General features: G+C 39.6%; 1 protein-coding gene across 1 annotated transcript in view; it reads left to right on the top strand.

Annotated features, from left to right (window-relative positions):
• NBN (nibrin) overlaps positions 1-12,179 on the top strand; it is a 1,386,396-nt gene that overhangs the window by 167,475 nt on the left and 1,206,742 nt on the right. The window contains exon 2 of the mRNA XM_044065389.1: positions 5,759-5,892. Within this exon, the coding sequence (XP_043921324.1) occupies positions 5,759-5,892 (134 nt within the window). The remainder of the gene's footprint in view (positions 1-5,758; positions 5,893-12,179) is intronic.

Below are 12,179 nucleotides of genomic sequence, written 5' to 3'. Positions count from 1 at the left end.
CAGTGTCTGCAAAGTCCTACCCAGTGAAACAGTCGGCCCACAGCATATAAAACAACTGGTTGCCGCAATCAGCTGGCAGCAAAGGCTCTAAGGTCAACAGAGATTAAGTTCAAGACATGGAAGTTGACTGTAGAAAAAGCACAACAGTTCAATAATTATTCAGGGTTGTAGCACCCCAAGAAGAAGAGGAAATAGGTGGAGTTGAAGAGGAATCTCTGCACCTCAGAACAGCATGTGTGAGGACTACAGAACAGATGTGTGGACGGGTATGGAAATAAGATACACAAGGAAAGCTAGTGGCGGAATGCAGAAGTCCAGGAAGTCATCAAAAAAAGAAAGAGAGTACAGGAAAAAATGGGAGATAGAGACAGACCAGGCTAGGAAGGAATACTGGTTAGCTGACAAAGAAGCTAAGACAGGAGTTGCAATAGCAAAGAACACGGCATTGGAGACACACTACCAGCTTTTGGAAAGTGACTCAGTAGGTGCCACAAAGAAACTATATTATATTGCAAGGCAAAGACTGAAAGATAAAGAAGATAGTCAGATGCCCTTCATAAAGGATGCCAGCAACAACCTGCTCCCCAGTCCACAGGACATCAAAGGCAGATGGAAGGAGTACTTCCAGCAGCTGCCGAATGAAGAAAAACCCACAGAAGCTGTACTGACCTAGACACTGCCTACAGTGAGAGAAGAAAGAGAGCCCACCCAAGAAGCAGTAAGAATAGCACTATGGAAAAAGAAGCAAGGGAAAGCAGCAGGCTCAGATGAGGTCACAGCAAATATGATAAAGATGCTGGCTGAGACTGGAGAAATGACTCCTCAGGGTACTCATACCAGTGTAGAGATAAAGAAGTATTCCAGATGACTGGAGACTCTGCATCCTCATTCCAGTGTATAAAAACAAAGCGGCATGCTCAACTTTGGGCAATACAGAGGTATCAAACTCCTGTCACATTGCATGAAAGTTCTGTAGAGGGTGATTGATAGATGGGAGATGACCAGTTTGGATTCAGATCAAAATGCAACACAACTGACCCAATGTTTGCAGTGAGACATATAGTTAAGAAGCTAGAGATGAAGAAAGATTCCAACTGGGCATGCCTAGACTTGGAGAAAACATATGACAAGGTCCCGAGAAAGTTGATTTGGGCAGTACTGCGGTAGTTCGAAGTCCTAGAAACATTGGTGGAATTAGTCAGGTTATGTACAAGGACTCAAGGACAAACAGTGTTCGATCTCACTGAGGAGTTCCCAGTGGGAGTGGGTGTGTACCAGGGTCCACTCTGAGCCCATTGCTGTTCATACTGGTGATGGACTACATTAGCAAACGGATCAGAGGGGATAGATCAACAAAGTTACTGTATGCAGATGATGTGGCATTACAGGCAGACTCTGAGCAAGACCTTCAGCAGAGGATAGGGGAATGGAATGCAAAACTGAAGGCACATGGGATTAAACCAAGTACAGATAAGACAGTGGTAATGGCAACACATTGGAGAAATCAGAATAAGCTGAGAATTTAGATAGAAGGGAAGATACTGGAATAAGTTAATAGCTTCAAGTTTCTGGGAAAAGTGCTTGAAGAGAAGGGAAGTCTGAATGAAGAGATCAAAGCTAGAATCAGAGGGGCTGCAGCTGTCTGGGTAGAGTTTCATGTGTAGTGTATGACAGAAGACTGCCAAAGAAGCTGAAAAGTAAGGTGTGCAAAACAGCGGTATGACCAGTATTACTGTATGGTACAGAAACTTTGGCAGTGAAGGCAGAGCAAATGAGAGGCTACAGGTGATGGACATTGTGTCCAGGAAGGTGGTAGGATACACACTTGGGACAGATTAAGAAATGAGGACATAAGAGCAGAAACCAAAGTAGCGCCAGTTGCAGAAAAGATCAAAGAGAACAGATTACAGTGGTTTGAGCACATTTGCCGAAAATCAGAAGACAGTCTGGTGAAGAAGATTTGGGATAGACAGGAAGAAGGTCAGAGGAAATGAGGGTGTTCTGCAAAGAGGTGGATGGAGTATGTGAGAGAAGATCTGTGATGGTCAGGCATGAGTATCAAAGAAGGCAGAAGTTTGGCATTACATTGAGAGAGATGGCAACAGTCAACATAACACCCTGACTTCATGCAGAAAATTGGGGAAAAAGGGGGTTAATGATGGTGATACAGTAACCAATACCCCTGACTACCTACTACACAAAACTGCTTTACTGTATGGCATGCAGTTTATATCATTAAATGTTTACACAAATGCTATTAAGAACAAAAAATGTTACTTATAGCTACTTTTTCTTTTAGTGTCCTTCTAAACATTAATGACATTTCATAGGTTATAGGCTGTACAGTCCACCTACATGTTTAACAAAGTCAAAGTCCAGTCTTTCTCAGCCAGTTTTTCTTGCAGTTGTATTTCACAAATGTGGTTGATGCTTTATGATCTCACACTTATTCACTAATTTCAGTGTTGCCAGTCTTCTTTTTCATGTCCATCTTCTAGTCCAAGGTTGTCCTGATTCTTCTATTCAACTCCTGTGCTTTCTCTCTCTAAAGCATTTTCCTTTGCAACATTGCAAAAGGTTTTGCTGGCAAAGTCTCTCTATTAGCTTTATTGTCAGAAGAATGAGGAGCAGAGTCCCCTTCTGTTTGATGACTAAATTTCTTTTGGATAAACTGTTGCATTTCCTCCTTAGCCTGGTCTGCATCAACAAATGTCTTTGATCTTACAGGAAAATATTCTGAATTCAGCTGGGTACAGCAGCTTGAAACTCTCGCCTACCTCTCAACATTCCCTGGTTGCTGGGATACATTTGCTTATCTTCTGCCTGGTGTACAGAGTAATAATTTTCCACAAATACTCTGTCTCAGGTTTTCAGTACTTTGCCATTCTGCCACAGTTTTGTCAAATTAATACTCTCTTAGTGTGATTGCATCTTTATTAATACAGGTCTTGGCTGCTTTCTTATGGCCAGGTTTGAAGCATACATTGTGTGCCCTGTCAATTAACAAATGCTGCTGCTGAGTAGCAGTCCAGTTGCACATGTGTGCTGTCATAAAATTAATGCAATCCATTTCTTCTAGTTTCTCTGCTAGCAGTGTTTTCTCGCTCTGGTCATTTTTGAAGCAGCTCTTCATGAGAAGTCTCATACTCAGACTTTTGTTCATTTAGTCCTCTTATTTTTGCAGTGTTAGCAGTTCATCTGAATAGTTTGTTAAAGCTTCTTCTGTACTTCATCAATGTTTAATTCATTTTACTCAACCTCTGAGTACATTTGATTTAATTTTTTCCTCTAAATTACTGGAATCCATCTCTTGCACCAGAGCTGAAACTTGAACTACATTTTACTGAAGAACTGCAGGATTATTCGCAATCAGTATTTTCTCCATCTTTTCTAGTTCATTTTCTTTTGGATTTGTATACTTAAGTAACAGAACTTTACTTAAGCTGGCAGAATTGTTAGCTCTTATTTTTCAGATTTTTTTTTTTTTTTTTTACAGTGGGAGAGCTGAAATTAAGTTGTTGATCAATGTGCAGCCATCTTTGAAGTCCTATATTCTGGCCTTTTTTGCTCCTATATCATAGTTCCTTTGTTGTCCATTTTGGTACATCTTCTGGTGGATTCTTCCCTTTTCAATGCATTCCCGTGTTAAAATTATTTTGAAATGGGTTCTGTATACCCATCCACCTAGAAATGTGCGACTCCTCCTCCTTGAACTCTTAACTTTGTTTTAAAAGGAAAAAAAAAAAAAACTCTTGGCTTTATTTGAACCAGCTCTTCAGGCTAATTTGAGGTTCTTAACATGGAGAACCATTTTGTTGATTGCTCTGACTTCTGCTAGCAGAATGTTTTGAGTTGCAACCCCGCATGGTAGGTCAACTTTAGTTAATTTTTCAAACAGATATGGATTCTTTGAGAACTAATCCATTTTTAATGCCTAATACAGTATCCAGATTTGTTTTGAGACAAGCTGTCCATCTCCTTGCGTTCTTTCCAGATCCTAAAAATGACAGTGAAAGGATTCTTCATACTGTGAATGTCCACAGACAACTCTGACATTATTTTGACAGAAGTAAAACCTTCAGAAACTCTGATCAGCAATTTATATTTTATTAAGGTAAGAAAACGGAGCAACCTGTGTTAAAGTAGAGTTTTTCCAAATAGTTGTCCCATGCCATCTCCTTTTATGCCCACCATAACAAGTCAATTCCAGGCACTGTCAAGGCATGCTCTATTAGGGCCTTGGCTTCATCAGTGGATTTTTGCAAATGAATGGATTCTATAAGTATTCTAGAGACAGCACTGTAGTCCTCTGTATATTCTTTTAGAAAGCAGTAGAAGCTAAATTACTTTTCCAGGTCTTGATCAGGCTTTGCTAGGATCATTTTACAGGGGCTCCAGGACCCTCAGTCTTCACCCTCACAGTTCATATAAACTATGGTTCTCTAGCCATGTAGCTAAGGATTCTGCCACAGTGATCAAATTATGAAAGTACTAACTTTGCTTAAGTAAATTTACCGTAAAGGTAGATAGTCAAATGATCGCTGCTGCAGTAGGTCACTCCCTGCGTTCATTCCCCTTATTTTTGTTGCTAGGGTGTGGACATTAATTTTTGTTTACCTGGCATTATTCTTTTTCAGGGCTTCAGCCCCCTCTTTTGGTTGACATGAGCGCTTTGAGGGGGCTTGGAATTCAGACTGATTTTCTACATTTCTGCTTGAGTTGGTCTGGGCTTATGGAGGGTGGCCTTAAAGCTTTCAAAGCTGACCAGTTGTATCCTGTGCAGGATACAACCCATATAGCTAAGGCTGTTGCAGCAGTGATTTTTCAGACATCTGCTGTTATGGTAAGTTTACGTACTTAACTGTAAAGTTGTTGAGAAATTTTGTAATGACAAAAAAATAAGACAAATCCAGCTGTTGCTAGCGGTGAAAAGCTTGTGTGACGCACACACACACTCTCCCTCTAGATATAGATACATATATATATGTATATATATATATATAGATATATATATAGATATATATAAATGTATAGATTAAATATATATATATATATATGTAGATAGATACATAGATATGCAATGTCTTCAGTTGAGCAGAGTGTCTCATTCGGCTATACTGTCTAAGGTGTTTGATACAAACTGTTTTTGATGTAGATTACTTTCTGTTCGGAAGTTTCAGTGGGATGCTGATAAGGAGCTGCACTCCTTTGTCCAGCGTTTACACGGATTTCTTTAAATTCAGCATAATACAGTTTGTATTGCTAATTTGGCAGAATGAACTTCAATGAGAAGTATGAACATTTCTCCATTTTCAGTGGGGTAGTAGGAGGAGAGAGAGCACACAAACTGTCTCCTGTTGTGATCTGGTCAATATTAAACTCCTCTGTGCTAACTCTATTAAATACACCTTTCTGTAGCAGTCAGAATTTATGTAATACATCTAAAATAATACGTCAGTAATGTGACTGTTTGGGGCAAGTTTCTGCCGCTTGTCTTCCTTAAGTCTTAGTAACCTGGCTGCAGTATGGGGGGAGTGCACATCTCTTACTGCATGTTTTTACAGTGTCTGCCAGACTGTATGCTGAGTCTACAGAAAGGACATGCCAACTTTCTTATCTACGAGTGTACTCTTCTCTTACTTGTGCCCTAATCTCTACTAGATCATTTGATGTACATTTTGGGGGATACTGTGTGATGGAAAGTTGAAGTCATTGTTGTGTTCATTTCTGTAATGTTTTTTTTTCCACTTGTTTTCAGGGGAGACTATTCGACTGCTGGCTGGTGTGGAGTATGACATTGGCCGTAAAAACTGCTCAGTAATTCTTCAGGATGATCCATCAATTAGTCGAACTCATGCAGTTTTATCTGTCAGTCACTCAACAGCAAATCTAGTAAGAATTTTGTGTTACTCTTACTGTAAGTGCAGTGCAAATTATTCATCGGGGGTCCCCCCTTTTTTTAAACAATTTTAATTCATTAAAATTAATTTCCCCTAAATGCCTCCTATTTTAATTTATTCCTATGTGAGCTTACAAAAACTTTTTTTGTATGTGCACTCATGAGAAACTTATATTTATTGGTTGATTTTTGGAACCAAGTCTTGGGGCAACATTAACTTTATGTCTTGACTTTATTTGCAGTTTTAAGATCCTACTATTACATTTTTGACAGCAGAAAAAGAAAATAAACCTTTTTGATTTTCCTTATAAATGCATTTAATGTTCTGTTTACTTTCTGCCTCACCCCTTCATCTATCTTAGGTCCCCGTGTCCTCTAAATTGCTCTGAGTTCCCTCTCCACCACTCTTTCCATCAGTCCTTTTTATGGATCTAAAATCCTCTGTATGTTGAAGTACCTCTAACTGGTCCATATAACCTGCTGCATGTTATCCCTGCTACCACTTGTGTTTATTGATTGACCCCTTTGCATCTCCCTGTCATGGTCTTGTACACTGGTGCCATACCTTCTTCCTTTATTCTTCTCTCTTGTAGTAAGAATAGCTCCAGCTTCTCTAGGGTCTAGTCATAGCCCCCCCCCCCCCCACATCTGATGTGCTCTTTAGGTGTCTTTTCTTTCGACTTCTTCAGCAACCTGATGTCCTTGTCTTTGCTTGGATGGCAGAACTACGCATAGTACAAGTGGTGTGGCCTTACCAGGACCTGGTATACCAAGAGCATTAATTTTTTTTTTCTTCCAGAGAGTATCCACCTGAGGATGCACATAAGCAATCAACTCCATACTGTACAGTCAATGTGTGAGCAACACCCTCAGATCCTTTTCCTGATTTACATTCTACTCCCTCCAGCTGCTACTGCCACCTTTTTGTTTACTTAGTCACCATTTCAAAATCCTTACTTTGTGGACAGTCCCATTAATCTTTCCCTGTTACACCTAACTTTTGAGTCATTGGTGAAGAAGTCCTTCATGTTCATGATTCTCTCCAGTATTCTTCAAACAAAGTAAAAAGTACTAGACCCAAGACCAACCCTGTGATACACCAGTAGTGACTTTCCTTATTCTTGACATTGTCCCATCGTCACACCCCATTGTGGGCTGCCTTCCAATCAAGCAGCTGTATAGTTTCTCACTTTATATCCTGCCCCAACTCCTCCATTTTTTTCTGCAACTGGTTTCTTGAGCAGAGTAAAAGGCCTAGATGAGGTCCAGGTAGACCTTGTGTGTTGGTTCACCCCTGTCAAGTTCTCATGTAACCTAGTTATAAAATGGGGTTATGCTTAAGTGGTAGGGTCTTTTATACGTGGTGGTAGTTCTGGAGATGAACTTTCTCTAGGAAAGCAACCAGCATTTATGGAGTCCATTGATTAGTTTCCCTGCCACTGCAAATAGCCTGTTGTCTTCTGGATTTTTCCTGGTCCCCCTATTCTTCCCTTCTTGATATGGGTACCAGTTTTACTTTTTTCCTCTGATGCCAGAGTAATGTCAAGCTGAAGGAAACAGAGTTAAAATGTATGTTTTTCTCTTCACTGTCTTATTTGTGTGCAGTCAGTATTTTTGTTTTCACGGCTTAGGAATGTGTTTTTTTATTATAAAACACATGGAATACCTTTTGAAGTGTGTTGGATATCCAGACATGCTGTACCTTTTGACATGTGTTGGATATCCAGACATGCTGTATTCTCTTGTGAATGTACCAAAAAATGTGAAGGTTCCGTAACTGTTTTTCCTTTGAGACACAGTTGTTGATGGTCTTAATGGCATACATGTCACTACTTCTCTGTAGTGGAGAACTACATAGAAGATGCAGATTTGGATGCGAGTTGGCAATTTCTATGACACACAAAAGAATGGTCTAATTGTTTTTATGCAGGCTAGCAACAAGAAGATGTCATCTGATGAGCAATGAAAACTGGGAAAAACATTGCATGTTTGTATGGTATGCTATTCTGTATTGTTTGTGGCAGACCCACCCGTAGTTATTAATTTATCTAACTTATGACAGTTAGGAACAGTATTTCTGCAGTATGAGATAGCCAAAGGAATTTGGTAATGTGGAGCTTAGTTTTTTTATGCATACTATGCTTATTGCCTTTTATTTCCTGTGTGTTTGCCAACCTCCATATAGCTTAATTTGTATTTGCATTGTTTTAAAGTAAAGTTAATTTCTTAACCATTAAGCTCTTGTGGCGGACATCCATTGTGTATTTTGAGAATATTTATGTACTTTTATTTACCTGAGAAGAGGGTCAACATTATTTATGGTGTTAGTTAATAAGCTGCTTTGCACACATCTTGCTTACAAGTGAAGAAGATTGAGATGTATGATTTTGTATTTGGCTTAATGTAAGGACAGCCAGGTAATTGTAGTGTCTTTGGTTGTAACCCAGAGCAGTGGCTGCACTTCCATGCACGCAAGAAAATTGTGGAGCATTGGAAAATTCTGCCAGTCTTCCCTGGGAAGTGTGTGTCCGTGCGTGCGTGTGTGTCCGTGCGTGCGTGTGTGTCCGTGCGTGCGTGTGTGTCCGTGCGTGTGTGTCCGTGCGTGTGTGTCCGTGCGTGTGTGTCCGTGCGTGCGTGTCTGTGCGTGCGTCTGCGTGTGTGTGTCTGTGCATGTGTGCGTGCGTGTCTGTGTGCGTGCGTCTGTGTGCGTGTTTGAGAATACTCTGTGTGAAAGACAGTTACTGTGATTTAAGGGCACTGGAAGACATTGGTTCACAGAGAGAGTGATGGGACAGGAACCTGTTCTGTTTGGCCAAGGCCTCTGCTGTGTAAGTGGAATGTGTGTCTAGGCTGTGTGTGGATGTTGCAAGCTGATATGTGTGTGTGTGCACGTGTGCGTGTGTGTGTGTGTGTGTGTGTATGTGTGTGTGTGTGTATGTATATATATATATATATATATATATATATATATAGATAGATATATATATATATATATATATATATATATATATATATATATATATATATAGATATATATATATATATATATATATAGATATATATATATATATATAGATATATATCGGGCATTTTGGGGCCAGGTTCAATTTTGTGAACCAATTGTTGAAATAAACTTGTGTACTTTCTTCCTGTTATCCCACATTTGGTTGGTAGCAGTAGGATTCATACTCCATCAGTGCCATCCATCTTGATAAACACTGGTGCAGCCTACTGACATCTGGACGTCACATTGGTGACAGTAGTGCCACCCCTTCAAGTCACACACTCCTCTGATACTTCAATACTGGTCATTGTGAACAGATTCTGTAGAATCCTGGGAAGCAACTGATGTGGCTCTCTGCTTTATCTTCCTTTTAAAGCAACAAGTTTCCTTTCCACCTACTTCAGCTTTGTCTTGATGGCTGTTATTTTCTTTAGTTGGTCTACCACCATCCAAATAGGTCATCCTTCTGTTGCTTTACTTTGCGATGATTGAAGATAAGTTTTCATTCTTTTCATTTGTTTTGGCACATTTAGTTTGTGTTGATGCTTGTCTAATTATCTTCTGTGATTGCATGATTCCCTGATGTGTTGGATTCACACATCATCTGCTGGGCTGAGTTACTAGCTATGGGACTAGCTGTTGACAGAGTATAAGGCCGGGAACCTCCACTGCTACTCACAGAGCTAGACTTGTCAACTGTTCATGTGTGCTGTATAGTTGGGGAGAGAGTAGTGAACGTTTGCAAGGGATGTCCCCACATCTGCAAGTGACATATCCTCAAGTGGCCTGCTCGTATTCTGGAGTGATACCACAGTGGTTCCTCACTGTCCACTGGCAAATCTAGCATCAGTCACACTACCAGTATGTATTTCTAGCTATCATCCTGAAAAGAAGTTAGCAGGTCATGCCTCCTCATTTTGTTTCTACTCCGTGCTGACTCCAGGAGGCACCCAAGACACTAATCAAATATGGGTTTGCTGGGGTTGCAGTAAGGCCTTTATCTTTATCATCAGACCAGTGTGAAAAACTTTCAATCAACACATCTTCATTTTTCGTAGTTTTCTGTGTTCTGCCTCTGTTTGCTTTAACTAGCTTAATTTGTCCTGACATTTTCCCTTTTTGTTTTACATCTAAAAATGCCTTTAGTCTAGGCCTTGTCCCCTTCTGCAAACACCATATTAACATATGCCTGTGCTGCCACTACTTCTGTTACTTCTATTGAGCCTCCTCAATCTCCTTACCCCCTTTACCTTCCATCTCTTGTATGTCCTTTCTTTTGCTATAATCAAATAATTTCATGTTCCTATGTCCCATTTTGTCCTCCCCTGTTCTTACCTCTTCCTCAGTCCCTTCCTTGTCCATAGCTGTGACTGTTTTCATTTTTGACCCATTCCCTTAGCTTGTGAACTCCCTCAGTTTTCACTTAGACACTTAACTGGAGAGGGGGACCAAAGATAAGTTGATCATAATCCAGTCCTCTAAAAATCCCATTTTATCTTTGTTTTCTTGCCTACTCCCCTCTCCTTCTGTGTAAAACTGTCTGGTGGCAACTCCATGTGGACATCTACAAGTGTCTCTGTCTTGGGTAAAACTACAATCCATAGTTCTGTCCCACACCAGTTGACTGAACACATTGTTGCATAAAATGTATTTTTTTATAAATTTTTTTTATTTTTTAAACGAGGGCTTCTTCTTTGTCTCTACCCATGCAGGCTAGCTCTGAAAAAAAAAGTTATCATTATAGTTGCTTACGGCTAACCTCAGAGTAAGGTGCCCCCCCAAACAACATTCAAACTTGGATACCTATTCCAAGGTTGAACAACAATGGAGAAAAAGAAAAGCCCCATTATTGTTGAAAGCATTTTTAGTGTTTTTTCTTCACTAAGTCAACATGCAAGGAACCAGCTATAAATTGACTGACAGGTAAAAAAACTCTTTCATTCTTCTTCGTATGGCAAATTCAGATCCTCTATGGATATAAACCTTTCTTTTAATATTTTCTCCTCCATCCTATTATCTTTAACTTTTGAAATGTGTGAGGGTCAACACACTGTATAACTCCAGTGGAATTACCCCCTTTCTCTACCTTGACCGTATTGGTACTTAAACATGTTTCTGCCTCTTCTGTCTTGTTCCATTCTGGGAGGTGATGTTCTTCCTTCTTTCTGGCATCGCATTTGATACTTACTTAATATAAATCATTGCTCCTCCTTCATTATTTCACCTTTCTCTTTTGTTTTATTCCTTCGCGTGTACTGAGGCACGTATATTCCTCACACCTTGTTGTCACTGTGTCCACCTTCACAGTCTTTATCACTGCTTGTAGCTCCCTCATATTCCTAATGGAGCTCCTGGCATTGCATGGTAATAGTACTCACCGGTGCTTCTAGCCACCATTGTTTATTTCTCTCTTATGTTTTGCTTCTTTCTGTGCACTGTCTGGGTATGTACCCATCTTTTTCTCCTATATGTCCTGCACCCTACTCTCTGTTTAAAGTTATGATTATTAGGGTGCAATGTTCTTTGTCAGCTTCAGACACCAGTGTCCTACTGGGGCAAAGATGTAGCCTGTCCCTAGCATAAATCTGATCCTTCGCAGGTCTCCATCCCATCCTTCTGTCTTTCCAGGCCTTTCTGTCTTGTCTCCAGTCTCAGTCATTGTGCTCTCTAATCCTTTGATTCCTTCTTGTGCTGACAGATGCTACAGTTAATAGTAATGAGAATGCTGTTTTCAGCCCTGTGATATAGGGAAATATTGCCAGCCCAGCTATCTGGAATTTTGTAAATAATTCTATGTCATTTGTGAATATTGATATGATTTATACAGAACTGTATGCTATTTTGTAAATAATTCTATGTCATTTGTGAATATTTATATGATTTATACAGAACTGTATGCTATGTACTGAGCTAAAATGTAACCACAGCATGCCCTGCTGACTTAGAACAGAAATGCATATAAACTATATACCTGTGCAAATGTATGTTTTAACAGTAGGAATTAGAACATAAAAGGGTTAACTTGCAAAATTTCAGGAAAATAAGTTGAAATTAAATTGCTTTAAGATTGTGCTATAAATGTTCTCTCTGTTTCAGTGTAGCAGACACAATGTCTAGAACTAGAAGTTTTCGTATTGTCTTGAAAGAGAAGTAATTACTAGATTTAAAATGTAAAAGTCTTTTACTGTTTTACGACTTCCAAGATCTGCAAACATCTGAGAGGTATGTATTTTTCACACAGAGATGTTTAATTCTGTTGGTTTCTGTTTTAGTCTG

This window comes from Protopterus annectens, chromosome 3.part0 (assembly GCF_019279795.1).
Source record: "Protopterus annectens isolate FY-2018-M chromosome 3.part0, PAN1.0, whole genome shotgun sequence".
Taxonomy (NCBI): Eukaryota; Metazoa; Chordata; order Ceratodontiformes; family Protopteridae; genus Protopterus; species Protopterus annectens.
The sequence above is the reverse complement of the archived record's forward strand: the minus strand, read 5'-3'. Positions and strand labels throughout refer to the sequence as shown.